We start from the raw sequence: 14635 nt of genomic DNA, 5'->3' as shown, positions 1-14635 counted from the left end.
ACCATATACGCACAGGTTGATTTCTGAGTTCTCTTTTTCATTGTCACTGTTTCACTTCGCTCAATATTTTTTAAAGGTAACACGGAAAAAAAAAAAAAAAACCAAGAGCAAGCAAGGACAGGCACTGGGATCAAGGAGCTCAGAGTCTAAAGCCTGAGGAGGGGAAGAAGGAAGGTGTTCTTGCGTGGAACCTACCCCCACCCCGCGTCTGACTCCAGCGCCAGGACCGGGCGCTGAGAGCCTCGCCTTTGCCTAGTGAGAACCCCTTCACAACCACCACCTGGGTAACTGCAGCAGCTTGGCAGGAAGCGGGCAGGGAGCTCTGCAACCCCTTTAAGATCTTCCCCCAGGGCAGGGAGCTCAAGGCCTCTTGGGGCTTTTGCCTCCAGCCCTTAGAGGGGTCAGGAGTGCCCTGCTTTGGTCTTAGCCGCACGGCCTGGGATCTGGGGAGAGGACGCTAAGACTCCCCCTGGTGGGCTGCGCACCGTCCCCAGGGTAAGAGCAGACGCACCTGCTGCACCGTCCTGCCCTTCAACAGCCCCTGCAGGCCCGCAACTAGGCTTCAGCTCCACCACCGAGCCTTGAGCGCCCTGAACCGGGCGCAGGGAAGGAAACCTAGTCCCGACACTCGAGGAGCCAGCCACAGAAGAGCACAGGGTCCTGAGGTGAGTGTGAGGTCCCTGACGAGGGGACACGGGAGCTGCAGACGGGGCAGCTCCGGGTACACCACGTGCACGCATGCGCACCTCGTCGTGAGTCAATTCTTTCCCTAGGCTTTCCAGGCTCTTTATTTTGTCCAGTCACCCCGTGACCAGGGGTCTCCACGACACGGTTCCTTTGAAATCCTAACTGGTCCTAGACACACTTCCCCTTCATCAAAGGAGCTTTCCCGGCTCCCCCTTCCTACTGGTGGCATTTTCCAGGCTGAAAGGTAAAAAGGACAAGAATGACTGTTTCGCGTCACTCTGGAATTCTCTACCCGTTCAATTAGCTGTTGAATAATCTGAGTGCTCCCAAGGTGACAAGCATTGGTTCTGACACTGTCTCCAGGAGCTCGTGGAGCAGTCAGAATCCACACAGGGAAAGACTGCAGAGGAGCCCTTGTTAGGGTGTCGCATACAGAGGGGACAGCCAGCCCGCTCTGCACTGGTGAGGCTCACGGCGTCAGAGGTGCGGTTGTGTTTTCAGGACATCAACAGCGAGGGGACGTTTTCACTCTGCTGGTTTCTCACGCGGCTTGAAGAAACACATGAATTGCTTAAAATCACCTGATGACAAGTAAAACCACTGCTAATACTCTTTCAGGACAGAAAGTCAAATAAAACACCACAGCTGAAGAGACCTGCTACGGGACTGTCAGACGCCGGGTGGTGCTGCCAAGCGTCTGCACACAGTGGAACCTGGCCGGCCGCAGGAACTCCAAGGGCAAAGACTAACTCGGAAATCATCAGCAACAACAGCGACTCCATCTCCTGGCGGGGGTGCAGAGAACAGGACGTGTCCTAGCCGGGGATAAGCTCAAAGCTTAATGCAATAAACACCTCTGTCCACAAAAATGAGACACCTTGGGAGTAAATGTGCACGAGTGGTGCCAGGAACCACCAAAGATCCTCAGAAAGAGGGGACGGTGTCCACGACCCGTTATTACTGGCTGAGCAAGGGTGCCCCAGGCCAACGCAGAGACCATGGGTGCAGCAAGATGGAGAGGCTGGGAAAGACTGGGGCCTGGCCCCAGGAGGAGCGAGGGGTCAGAGCAAGGCCGGCTTCAGCCCAAACCCCAGAGGGCAGCGGTTTTGTCGGCAGGCTCCAGGGAATGGAACGGAACCTCCGTGCTCCCAGCAGCTTTGCGCTGGTCAACTTCTTAAGTACAGCTTCTGTGCCATTCTGCTCAGCCTTTAAACTCTAAAACCTGCTTCTCCAGGAGCGATCAGGAGCCCCCGAAGATTTCTCCACAGAGGACTGAGAGGAGTACTGTCAAGTTGTAGAGAATGAAGCAGACTAGTTTCCAAAATCCCGCCTGAACAAGCTCCCCCACCCCTCGCCCGTCTTACAGCGAGACTCTGGCCATTGCCCCGCTGAGGGGTGGAGTCCACGTTCCCCCACCCCTTCTTGGAACAGGGAGTTTTCCGACTCCTACAATCAGCAGGGCTGACCTCGGTCACTTCTGAGCCATAAAAGATCATTCATCCTCCCCCTCGCCCGCTCAACACTCAGGCCTGCAGCCCAGCGCAGCCGCCCTGAGGCAGCCACGCTGTGAGGAAGAGCCACCTGATGAAGAAAGGCCACCTGAAGAGACGCCTGGACAGTGAAGGGAGAACCCTGGCCAGCCTGCAGGTGCTGCCGGCTTCAACAGCCCGAGATCCTGAGCCAGAACCGCCTGGCCAAGGCTTTCCCCTAAATGTCCGGCCCCTGGAACCAATGGAGATAACATTTGACTGCGACTCTTTGCAGTCACCAGGTTCTGGAGTGGTTCTGAGACGGCAACAGTAACTGACACAGGAGGAGGCCCGTGGCGCCTGTGGGGAGCCCATGTGACCAGGGGTGGGGCTGGAGAGGACGAGAGGGCCAAAGACTTTAAGAGGCAGGACAGACAGGTCAAGGGAACCTACTAGAAACGAGGGGTCTGAGATGCCTGAGCTTTCCAGTGGGGCCCCTCTGCCCCCCACCAGACGATGCCGCAGCCTCACTGGCGTGTGTACGACTGCGTGTGCCCTTTTAAAACAGCGAGTGTAATTTCAAGGACACGCAGGAACTTCAAACTGCTCTGTTCTCTGAGCAGAAGCCCCGCCTGGCCTGCTCCAGGGACTGGTTGAGGCCAATCTGTACTTAACAGCATCTGTCTACACATAAACAACCAGCCAAAGCTTCAAGGCCTTTATAGTTTGTTCTTAAATTCATCAAGTCCTTCCCTCGTTTACATTCCCAAGAGGCTTAGCAAATACTTCACAGACAGCACAAAGGCCAACTTCGCTGGAGCCCAGGCTGATTTATCACAAGTTTATAGAGTCTAAAGGCACCGTGGTTTTTGTCTTGTATAATCTGTGACCCAACAGGCGACTCTGTTTAAAAGCTGAATCTGTTTTCTGCCATGTGGCCCGGGAACAATGTGTGCCGGGGGCTACGTGGGGAAGATTTGCAGGGCGGCCCGGCCAACCACTCATCTGCAGGCCGCTGGGAAACTGCACAGTTTGGATTAACAAAAAGAAAAAGTGTTTCCTTGCCCTGACTGAGTGCCCTCTGGTTGAATCTTCTGCGAGGGACGTGTGGATGACAGCGGCCGGAGGGCGGCAGCCCACCAGACACACACAGGCCGTCCCTGTGGATGGCATGCCTTCCCAGGGGAAATTCCAAAACCCTACACCAAGCTCCGCAAAGCCACAGTGGAAGCCCATCTGGCGGACCAAGCCTCTGCTGAGAATTTTCACTGCTGGGTCAAGGTCATCTTCAACATAAAATTAACCATTTCAAGGTGAAAGCAATTCAGTGCCTTGGGACAATGTTGTTTTGATCACCATGAAAACAAAAACACAGGCCTCTGCTTTAAAAAAAAAAAATTCTGCCAGAGGACTTCCCTGGCAGACTAGTTAGTGGTTAAGGCTCTGCACTTCCAGCGTGGTGGGAAGGGGTGGGTGGGTGTGCGAGTTCGATCCCTGGGAGGGGAACTAAGATCCCACGTGCCAAAAAAAAAACTAAATTAAAATTAAAAAATAATAAAAGTCCTGCCAGGATCACAGGGATTTAGATCCAGATGGGCCTTCCAAGTTCATCTAAAGCCTGACCCCTCGTTTTACAGACAGACGGTGAGGCTCAGAGGAAGTTGTGCAGGGTCCCACGGTCAGCAGCAGAAGCAGCACATGCCCCAGGCGGCGTGGGGAGAGCGTGCTCCCACCCGGGCCCTCTTTCCACCCGACTCTGGCCCTGCTCCACCGCCGCGAGACGGGAGGCATCGCCGCGCGAGCTGAACGACTGAGACACGGTCCCTGCCCGAGAGGGGCCGGTGAGCCAACGCACGCGCCGGCCAGGCGAGCCGCGGGCAGCAAGGGCCGCGCCCCTGCAGAGCGACCCGGCATCGCACTCCCCCGGCCCTTCCAGAAGCCCGACGTGGCTCCGTGGCCTCCCGTGTGAGCAGCTCGAAAGCGCGGACCCTGGTCTCCGCAGCGGCTCCTGGGGCCAACCCGAGGTGTGAACAAACCAGCTCTCCGTTAATCCTGAGAGGGACTCCCTCTAAAATGCTTCTATACGACAACGCATGAACCGGTCAGTGCGTTTCACCCACAGAGGACGCCGCGCGGCGGCCGCTCCTGGACCGGCCTGGCTCTGCACCCCGAATTCCCCTACCCCTCCTGTCAGGCCGCCGGCTGCACTCCTGCCCTCACCTGCTATGGGCTGTGAAATCAGAACAAACAAACGAAACAAGCAAACAAACCAAACAGGAAAAAAACCCAACTGTGAGAGGAGGAGCAATTCGCAGATTCAAACACTTGGGTCCAGAGTCACCGTCCCAGAGTCTGTGAGCACTCTGACACCGTATGAAGCCAGGTGCGTGTGTGGTACGGTGTGTGTGTGTGCGATTAAGTGTGCTCTGGTGGGTGTGGTGTGGTATGGTGTGTGTGTGGTGTGGGTGTGTGTGCGTGGTGTAGTGTGTGTGTGGTGTGTGCAGCATAGTGTGTGTGTGGTGTGTGCAGCATGGTGTGTGTGCGTGGTGTGGTATGGTGTGTGTGGTGTGGTATGTGTGTGTGTGGTGTGCAGTGTGGTGTGTGCGCACGGTGTGGTATGGTGTGTCTGATGTGGTGTATGTGTGTGTGTGTGTGGTGTGGTATGGTGGGATGTATGGGTGTGGTGTGGTGTGTGTGGTGTGAGTGTGTGTGGTGTGATGTGTGGGTGTGGTATGCTGTGTGTGGTGTGGTGTATGTGGTGTGATGTGATGTGTGTGTGGTGTGATGTGTGGGTGTGTGTGGTGTGATGTGTGTGTGTGGTGTGGTGTGGTGTGTGTGTTTATGTATATGGGTGTGGTGTGGTGTGTGTGTGTGTGTGATGTGTGTGTGTGGTGTGATGTGTGTGTGTGTTTGTGTATATGTGTATGGTGTGGTGTGATGTGTGTGTGTGGTGTGATGTGTGTGTGTGGTGTGGTGTGATGTGTGTGTGGTGTGGGGTGTGTGTGTGTGGTGTGGTGTGTGTGTGTGTCTGTGTATGTGTGTGGTGTGGTGTGTGTGTGTGTGTGTGTGAGGTGATGTGTGTGTGGTGTGGTGTGATGTGTGTGTTTATGTATATGGGTGTGGTGTGGTGTGTGTGTGTGTGTGGTGTGATGTGTGGGTGTGGTGTGGTGTGTGTGTGGTGTGATATGTGTGGTGTGATGTGTGTGTGTTTGTGTATATGTGTGTGGTGTGGTGTGTGTGTGTTGTATGCGTGTTGTGGTTCTTCCCCTTTACTGCAGGGACGGGGTGGGGTGGGGAATGAAGCAGGTCAGCCCTTCATCCTCCATCCTTCGGGCGCTCCCAGCTGAGTCTGGCCCCCAGGGCGTCCCCGCAGGCCGGCCTCCGTGGGTGCTGGCGCTCTCCCAGGCTGGGAAGCACACAGCTTATCTGCCAGGACTTCTACACAATAGTTTTTGGGTGCTCCAGGGCCCTTTCCTCCCTCATTTTCTGCTCACTTGACACAAGTTTTCCATTTAGGCTGCCAGGAGTCTCAAGAAAGGCAGGTGGAGTGTTATTTCAAGTTTCCAAGTCATTAAGTACCAACAAAAAATGGCAGACTTCCCAACTCCCACCCCACCAACACCCTCCTCCCGGTTTGTAAGGAGTGCATGGCTCCCCTAAAACCAGAATGGGAGAAGGCACAGACCTTCTGGGCAGAAAACAACAGAAAGAGATGACCACAGTCCACGTTCACCCACAGCAGACCTGCTCGTTGTCTTCCTGGGTTCCGTTCAGCTTTCTTTCCTCAATCCTCTGCCCATCTCTTCAGCCCAGAACGGTACCAAGACATAATCCTGCCATTTTGCTTTTCTCCCTGTTTACTGGACTCCCCAAGGCCAGCTTCCCTGGTGGCTCAGAAGGTACAGAATCTGCCTGTAAAGCAGGAGACCCAGGTTCGATCCCTGGGTCGGGAAGATCCCCTGCAGAAGGGAATGGCAACCCACTCCATTACCCTTGCCCGGAGAATCCCACGGACAGAGGAGCCTGGCGGGCTGGTCTACTACAGTCCATGGGGTTGCAAAAAGAGAGACACGACTGAGCCTCTAACACTGTCCCCAAGGCCAGCTGAGGCCATCAGGAACATACAAATGCCACGGTCCTAGCAGAGACCCCCAGTTACCTCAGCTTCCCCTCCAGCAAAGAGGATGTCCAAGTGCCTCTCCCCCCTGATATGTTTATTCTGCAGCAAAACCCAGCAACCTCCATACAGGCTCTGTGTCGACGCCTAGAGCGATCAGCTCATTTTCCCTTACACATCCTGCAGGGAGTGAAGGGTCCACAATGAATCGCTCAGGAGGTGGAGCGCTCTCTCGGCTGTGGGGTGGGGAAGGAAAAGGTTTCGGATACCCAAGGTTTACATTCCCCAAATCTCTCAACGGCAGGCCGGGGGACAGCTCCTCTGCAGGGACAAAGCTAGCGTGGTGAGTTTGGTGAACAGTGAAAACTCCCCACCAGGAGTCAGCAACTGGGATCCGCAAGGGGCAGAAGGGCACAGCGCACGCTACCTGCTCAGGCGGAGCCCCTGCTGGGAGCGAGGCTGCTGGGAGCGAGGCGCGCAGCGCAGGGGTACTCTGCAAGCAGAGAAGGGCCCTCCTCTGGCCCCCTCCACCTCTATCGGCCCGGGCTCGCAACCTCAGAGAGCCTGCCGACCATCCTGCATGCGGGCACTCCAGTCGCAATCAGCACTCAGCCTAAAGGCACAGTCTTTTCTTGGGCTTCCGTTCTGGGCCACCGGAGGAAAGCCTCACAGCAGCTTCGTGAGATGGGCACTGTCACCCCCAGCTTTACAGACAGTACACGCACGACAGAGAAGGACACAGAACAAAATCCGTGTTCTGCCTCCTGTGAACACACAGTGTGTGTGTGTGTGTGTGTGTGTGTGTGTTTCATTGCTAAATCGCATCAGACTCTTTGCAACTCCATGGACTTCAGGACGCCAGGGTTCTCTGTCCTTCACTGTCTCCCAGAGTTTGCTCAAATTCATGTCCACTGAGTCAGTGATGCCATCTAACCATCTCTCTAGAGAATGCTAACAACCCAAACTAGAAGAAAATCAACTTCAAGTGACGGGAGAACGACTTGCTAGCTCAAGAAATCAGACAGGGGCCGCGAGTCTCTGATTCTGGGCTGGGCAAACGAGGGACAGCTCTACCTCCTAACAAATTCTGAAACCCGTCCCCCTGCACCACAGACTCCACTCTCACAACACTGTCAGTGACGGGTGGATTTCTCGAACACGGTACAGACTGTCTCTCTGGTGGATGGTTTCCAGACTCCTCAGAAGATCTGAAAGGTGCCATGACCTACTGTCCGATCACGGATGTTTCACAGAGTCTTTGGCTGCTGCCTCTGCAGGGTCCTGGCGGGTTTCACGTAATGAGACTAATCCCTCCACTTTGTCAACTGGTTGTTAAAGACACAGGCAGGGGTGATCCCGAGGAGTCTTCAACGGATGCCTTGCGTGCCGTCCATTTCTACCTTGATGGCAGAAGAAATCCAAGAAGCCTTTCACCAAAGTCAAAGGTGACTGGAACAGAGCACCCTTGTATTCCAAAGAAGAGTTAAAAAAATTTTTTGGGGGGGGGGAGAAACATCATCCATGTGTTCACGGACGAAGGCTGAGGAAAGGATACTCCCTTTCTCATGGCAGAAGCAGCCAATTCACATAAACCTTCCTCTAAACTGATTTCCAAGACGGGCTGGAGGAGATCCGCAACGTTTTGGCCACGGGTTTCCGCCCGCACACACCGCACACGGCTCCCAGAGGACTGGTCCAAAGTGCCAATGGCTCAGGTAGACAAGTCACGGTGCGAAAGCTGGAAGACGTTAAGGGTGTGAGCGAGATAAAGCCTCCTTCGGAGTACTTCATCGAGAAGAGGACGGTGCTGCCTTCTGACCTGCATCCAAAGGGCGGTTTGAGGAAAAGAGGAACACAGGGCTAACACATCCACCCGAACAGCTGGCCCACTTCTTCCCTGGGTCCCTGACCTCTCATTTCAGATGCCAGTGGGAATCAGCACAGAAACCCCCGTCTCTGCCTGCCCCGTGCAGGCCAAGGGCAGCTCCTTCGTACGGTGCCACACCCCACCACCAACCCCGGGGACAGCACATCCCAGTACAGGGAATCCCGCAACAACGCCAGGCCCTCTGGCGCTCCCAAACACAACCCAAAGCTTCCACTGCCTTTGGTGACGGCGAAGGACAATGAAACGTTTCCCCAACCTGTGACGGATTTGCAAATCCAACCCAAGACCTGTTACAAGGCTCTCCTTGTCCAGCTGTCAGGACCCACCAGACGGGGAGATGCCTAAAGGCGAGGTCCTCCCAGCTTCAGTATCTGGAACCTAAAACAGATCCCCTTGCCAGGCTGCAAGTGGCATGGAAGACCCTGGCAGCCAGGCAGACACGGGTTCAAATCTTTCAACGCCACGTCCTAGAAATGGAGATCTGGGAAAGTCCTTCACCTTCCAGAGCCTCAATTCCCTCGTCTGTTAAATAAAACTAGTCATAATACCTATCCCACAGCCTTGTTTTGAGAACATTATAAAGTGTGTGTAAAGAAACTAGCCGAGTTTCCGGAACGTACTAAGTACTCAGTTAAACAACAGATACTACCACCAACCTCCTCCACAGAATTTAGCTTCAGGGCGCAGGACTCCAGCATTCCCACGCGGCATTAACACACACGCCTCTCCACGTCTGTGCTTCACACTACCTGAGGGCATGCCAGGTGGGCAGCCACGGGATAGGAGCTGAAAAATCAAACCGGACGTGGCCACCTCTTCTGGGTCAGAGCAAACTGACCTTTCTGAGTGAAAACATCCCTCCTCTCTCAAAAGACGGGTTTCCTTAGAGAACAGCTCACCAACAAGACGCTTTCATGAGCTCAAAACCTTCTTTCCATCCTTCGCTGAACATTGAGTGCTATGTCTAAAGAAGGTTGCTGGCTGAGTGAGGAGCTTAAAAGTCCTTCAATGAGTAAAAATAATTAAACGAAGGGAAGCAACAAGTTCCAACCCTAAGATATTTTTGTAACTGGAGGGTAACTGCTTCACACTGTTGCGTTGGCTTTTGCTGCACAGCAGGGCAAGTCAGCGCCACTGTGTACACATCCATCCCTCTTGCACCTCCCTCACCCGCCCAATCCTCTAGGTCATCACAGGGCACCAGGCTGGGCTCCCTCTGCTACAGAGCAGCTTCCCACCAGCTGCCCGCTTTACACAGGACAGCGTATATATGTCAGGGCCACTCTCTCCATCTGCCCCACCCTCTTCTTCCCCCTTCTGTGTCCACACCAAGGCAGCTTTTTGAAAACTGGAAACTGGATCTTCCCTGGTGGTCCAATGGTTAGGCTCTGTGCTTCCAGTGCAGGGGGCGTGGGCTCAACCCCTGGTCAGGGCACTAGGGTCTCACACGCCCCGTGGGGCACAGAGTATAAAAAATAAGAGAGAAGGAAAAGGAAACCAGAGACTAAGCTCAAATGCTGCATAGCACCATGAGGACCGCCTCTCCCTCTACCGTCCAAAGGAGGCCCCGCCAGCAAACCCCACCGTCACCACCACCAAAGCCTGTCGCTGGGCAGCGACTCCACGGCAGGACCAGACTTACGGGCTCAGAACGCACTAATAAAAACAACAGCTAGAACTTATTAAAACATCGCTCCAAGGGCTTTAAATGCCACTGTCTCACCTAATCTCACAAACAGTCCCAGGACGTTAAGCCCTAGGACGCAGATGCGGAAACCGTGACTCTGGGAGGTTCCACTGGTAACGGTGGTGGGGCCGGGCTTCAGCCTGCCTTTGACCCCAAGGCCTGCCCTGTGCTGTCTGGCAGCCGGGTCACCTGCTGCCACCGTGCTCCCTCCTCGTCCTAAGGACCACGGCGGCTACCTCTTTGTTTTCAAGAATCCAAAAGAAGTGGAAAGAATGACTAGTTTTAAGATCCTTGCACAGCTGAGCAGCCTGGGAGGGAGGCGACATGGTGCTCCAGCTGACAGTACAGGCTTGAGAGAAAGGTCTGCATTCAAACCCTGACCCCACCAGGTCTCAGCTGTGTGACCCTGGACGAGGGACTCACTCTTCCGTGCCTCACTTAGGTCTCCTCATCTACAAACCAAGCGTCATCAGGGAACTCCGTGCATTCTGGTGGTCAGGACCCTGTGCTTTCACTGCTGAAGGCGCAATCTCTGGTAGAGGCCTTCAAGGTTCGATCTCTGATAGAGGAACTAAGATCCCACAAGATGCATGTTGCACTTAAAAAAGAAGGAAAACAAAAAACCAACAACAACAACAAAAAACAACCAAAAAACCCCCCAAAATGACAGCAACAAACCCACGGGCAATTAATTAAACAGCACCTACGTCACATACTGTTATTTTAAGGATCAAGTGGGGGGCGTCCTCACAGAGCACACAGCTGGGGCACGGTCACTGCAGGCATTCTACATGGAAAGTCAACAGGGAAGCGGAAGGAAGAAAAGGTAGATGGATATAACCTAGAATTTCACAACAAAGGCTTCGCTGGCTTTCTGCCAAGGGCTAGGAACAGGGCTGGGCTTGTATGCATCAACTCAGTGCCAGCGAGGCCTCAGGACAGCAGGGCCCCGCGGGCTGAGGGTCTGATCAGAGAAGGGCCAGACGAGGCTCAGCGCTTTGGGCTGAGCCTATTTCAGCATACACCTCTATGGAGCCAAAGTTCAAGGAAGGCTTTTATTATAATTCTTTATGACTTTGAACACTCGACTTCTCAGAACAGCGTTCTCCTGTTCCACAGGAGATAAAACCGTATCTCATCCAGATACAAATATCCACTGACTGGTCACTTTCACTGAAAGCAGTCTTGCAATTTGGGACCTTCAGTGAGTAAGGGTATTCCACAAATATAAGAAACATCACTGGCTCAGGGCAGAGGCCCTCGCGACATGCTTCTGAGGGCACCATGGGGAGAAATCTGAGGACCAGGTGCTGAATGACTCAAGGGCCAGGATGTTATCACCCTCATCACCTCCAGCTCGGAGAGTCCTCATCCACAGAGGAAGATGACACTCAGAGCCAGGCAGCACACAGCGGAGCCTCACCTAACACGCTTTCCTAAACAAGCTTTTGAGTGGGATGCTTGCTAAATTTCCAATACAGGAAATAAATGGTAACATCCATGACTTCCTGTCTCTTGGTCACAGGAATAAATAGAGACGGCAGAGGCAGCTGGCCTACGGTGCTCAGAGCCCTTCTGCATGGTCTGAAGGGCTTGATGTGAAATGGAGAATCCGTGCAACTGGAAAAGCGATCAGGAGCCAGACACGCTGGGCAGTGAAACTCCCAGCAAGACGGTCTTCGAGGTCTCCACGGCTCACAAGGCGTCTTCCCCGGTTCCCACCGGCCCAGGGAAACTGAACACACTGTCTACCAGGGACCCCAGCGAAGCCAGCCTCGACCCACCAGCGGGGCAGCTCGTGGGCGCAGAGAGAAGGCACGTTTGCTGCACTTGGCCAATTTCCTTACATTTCACTCCTGAGTTCTGAGACCGAAACGAACGGAAGGCGCCACAAGAGAGCTTAACAAAGCAGAGGGGGCTGTTTTGCTAGGCTCCTGCCTCCAACATGAAGGGAGAAATCAATTCACTTTCCCCTCTAACCCGTGAATCCCAGGAGAGGGCCAGTGTTTGGACGGCCCACAAACGCTCAGCTTCCCCGCAGAGCCCCAGACGGGGATCCATCCATCCCCGCGTTGTTCTTACCGCCCACCTCCTCCCCGTTCGGGGGAGGGGCCCGCGCACACAGTTCCGAGGTCACGCTCCTCACTTCAGGGATCGTGGGAATGCTTACGGACACACTTGCCCCAGCGCCGCCAGCTGGATCGCCACGTCCTGATGGGCTGGGGAGGACGGGGGCGCACGGAGGCAGATGTTCCACGTTATCGTAAAACAAACAGACAAGGATCACGCTGTGCACCCCTGAAATACGTGCCGCCCTGGGCTTCGGTTACAGCCCAGCAAAGCCGGGGGAGAAAAGAAGAGCAACAAAGCGCCGGCTACTCTCCCCACTCCGGAGTGTAGTGCCGCCCGAGAGCTCAGGGGCCACAGGTTTGAATGAGAAAATTCAATTAGGTAGCAAGGGTGAGGCGACCGAGAGCATGCCAAGCAGCACCCCGAGGTGCCCTGGAAGGCGACCCGGGGGCTTCCCACGCCCTCCGAGGGATCCGGGGCCTCGTCCCAGCTTTTACTCGGGGAACTGGAACCCGGACCAGGTCTGCCCCACGCCCTGCGCCTCCCTGTGCGGCTTCCCTAGGGGGCCTCGGCATAGAAGCCAGGGCCGGGGCAGGGTCCCCGCTCTCAGATGCACGGAGCTGTTCCCAGTCTACATGGACAGGTGCCTAACTCCCCACCGGAGGCTCACGGGCTCTGAGGGGCCGTCAAGGTCACCAGCAAGGGCTGTCCACCCTCCTTTAGGGTTCCCCCATAGCCAAGGGCAGGCAGCTGGTCGGTGTCGGGAAAATGGCTTCGCTGATGCTCACAGGAGGATTAAATCCAGAGCAAGGGGGCAGGGGCAGGAATCTGTTTCCAATCACTGATGGAAAACAGATTTCCTCTTGGGTCAGGACTCTTCCTTGCACGATGTGAGCATCAGCGGGCTCCACCCGAGACCACATAAGAGCAAGGAGGTACGGAGCATGGTGATGGTGCCAAGAGATGAGCCCATCACAGTCAGCAAACAACATGCCCCGTGGAAGGTATTTGCAAAGCTTCCATCACGGAGAGATGAGATGAAGTACAAATCCACCTCCTTCCTGTAATCCACTTCCTTTCCTGTTCCACACGTACAGAAAAAAAGTTTCAAAACCATCTTAACTACCGCGTCCTTCCTGTAGAGCACACCATGCACTTTCACGTTAACCCAGGAGAAGATGGTTATCAACTCCCGAAGTCTTTGAGTCAAAGGTCCTTGAAGAATCGAGAATCTCAAGAGTTTTTGTGACTTCAGAGGCCCACTTCCCTCTTAGGAAACCCCTGAAGCACCCAGTCGTTCAGCCTGATCGGTGTCAGCAGTGGCCGACTCCCCACGTCCCAGGGCGGCGCTGGGCGCACACCTGCCCTCCCCACCTGCCGCCCGTCCCCCAGTCCTCCGGGCATCCAAAAACGCGCCACTTCTGGGTCAGCAGCACTGCTTCAAACCCCTGGTGCAAGCCACCATGTCCTTCCTCAGCTTCTGGCCACACTCCGGGTTCTGCCTGTGCCCTGCCTGTGACACAGTTCAGGGGGTCCCCGGGGTCAATCCCACTGATGCGCCGAGGGCTCACCATGTACCACTCATCCTGGAGCTTATTCCTGTTAGATTCGGCCCCTGGAGTCTGCTTGGGTGTTTTTTTTTCTTTTTTTTTGGTGGTGGGTTTGTTTATTTTGGGGGGCTTTTTAGTTTCTTTGAGGGACTCAAGGTCCTAACATCGAGTGCTTCCTCGGCAGTTTCTCCGGCTGCCCTCACACCCTGTGCCCAGGCGTAAGCGAGCAGGATGGTTCACGAGGGAGGAGACACACGTGTACACAGAGATGATGCACACTGCCGCACGGCAGAAAAGAACAATGCTGCAGAGCGATTATACGCCAGAAAAAAGAAAAGAAGAAAGCAGCACAGGACCCGAGCACAGCAGGCAGGGTGGCTGCCCAAGTTCCCAACAGCTCAAGTGAAACAGATCAGCCACATCCAACAGGCTGCTCAGAAAGTACTTCGAGGTACAAGCATTCAAGGAACACACTAATACAAGACCCACTGGTATTGAACATTTGTTAGAAATGATGCTGGGAAAGATGACGTCAAAACAACTTGCTCTCTTATGCAGATGAAGTATTTCTCCTGAAATCCAGCCCTGGCTGCTCAGTCCAACCTCTCCTCACAGCACAAGGGTAAATCCTGGTCCAGCCCAAGGCCAACTGCTCCAGACGGCGACCCCGGGATCCGAAGCCACACTGCTAGGACGTGTGGGCCGCACCCCACGGGCGAGGTCAGGAGAAGAAGTCTGCGGACATCCAAGCCAAGGTCCCGGAGGCGGAGTGACTCAGAATGAGTGTCTGGTACCTATCCCTGCATGCCAGTCTCCTCGCGCTCCAGCTCATCCTGAAGGCAGGCTATCGTGCGTTACAAACTACACTCTCAAAGAACAGTGAAATTAGAAAACACACGTAACACTACTCGGCGCTGCAAACTCTAAGAGAGAATCCCAGCTGGTGTGTCAAGCGTTTCTTGGCTGTGCGGCTTGAGTCCAGACTGGAGCCCGGGTCTGCCCGTCCCTGCCTCAGCGCCCCAGGAGGGCACCTGCCTGGGGAGTCTCCTGGGAGAGCGGGGGTGTCCTTGGGAGCACGCCATGTCCTCTGGGACTCAGCCCACCCAGTTCCGGGAGAGAAGGGTTTCAAGGCAGAAACAGAAGGCCCTGTTGGCCCCAGAGGAGTGG

The 14635-nt window shown here is 54.9% G+C and overlaps 1 protein-coding gene across 5 annotated transcripts in view; it reads right to left on the bottom strand.

The window, feature by feature from the left end:
* CAPZB (capping actin protein of muscle Z-line subunit beta) overlaps window positions 1-14635 on the bottom strand; it is a 138751-nt gene that overhangs the window by 78839 nt on the left and 45277 nt on the right. Inside the window, exon 1 of one of the 5 annotated variants that reach the window (XM_027521941.1) lies at window positions 9000-9032. The exons of the other annotated variants lie outside the window; for them this stretch is intronic. Within the exon in view, the coding sequence (XP_027377742.1) occupies window positions 9000-9017 (18 nt within the window). The 5' untranslated portion in view covers window positions 9018-9032. Of the gene's footprint in view, window positions 1-8999; window positions 9033-14635 lie in introns of those variants that run through there. 5 annotated transcript variants of the gene reach the window in all.

Source organism: Bos indicus x Bos taurus, chromosome 2 (assembly GCF_003369695.1).
Source record: "Bos indicus x Bos taurus breed Angus x Brahman F1 hybrid chromosome 2, Bos_hybrid_MaternalHap_v2.0, whole genome shotgun sequence".
NCBI lineage: Eukaryota > Metazoa > Chordata > Mammalia > Artiodactyla > Bovidae > Bos > Bos indicus x Bos taurus.
Note: the sequence above shows the minus strand (reverse complement) of the source record. Positions and strands in the feature narration are given on the sequence as shown.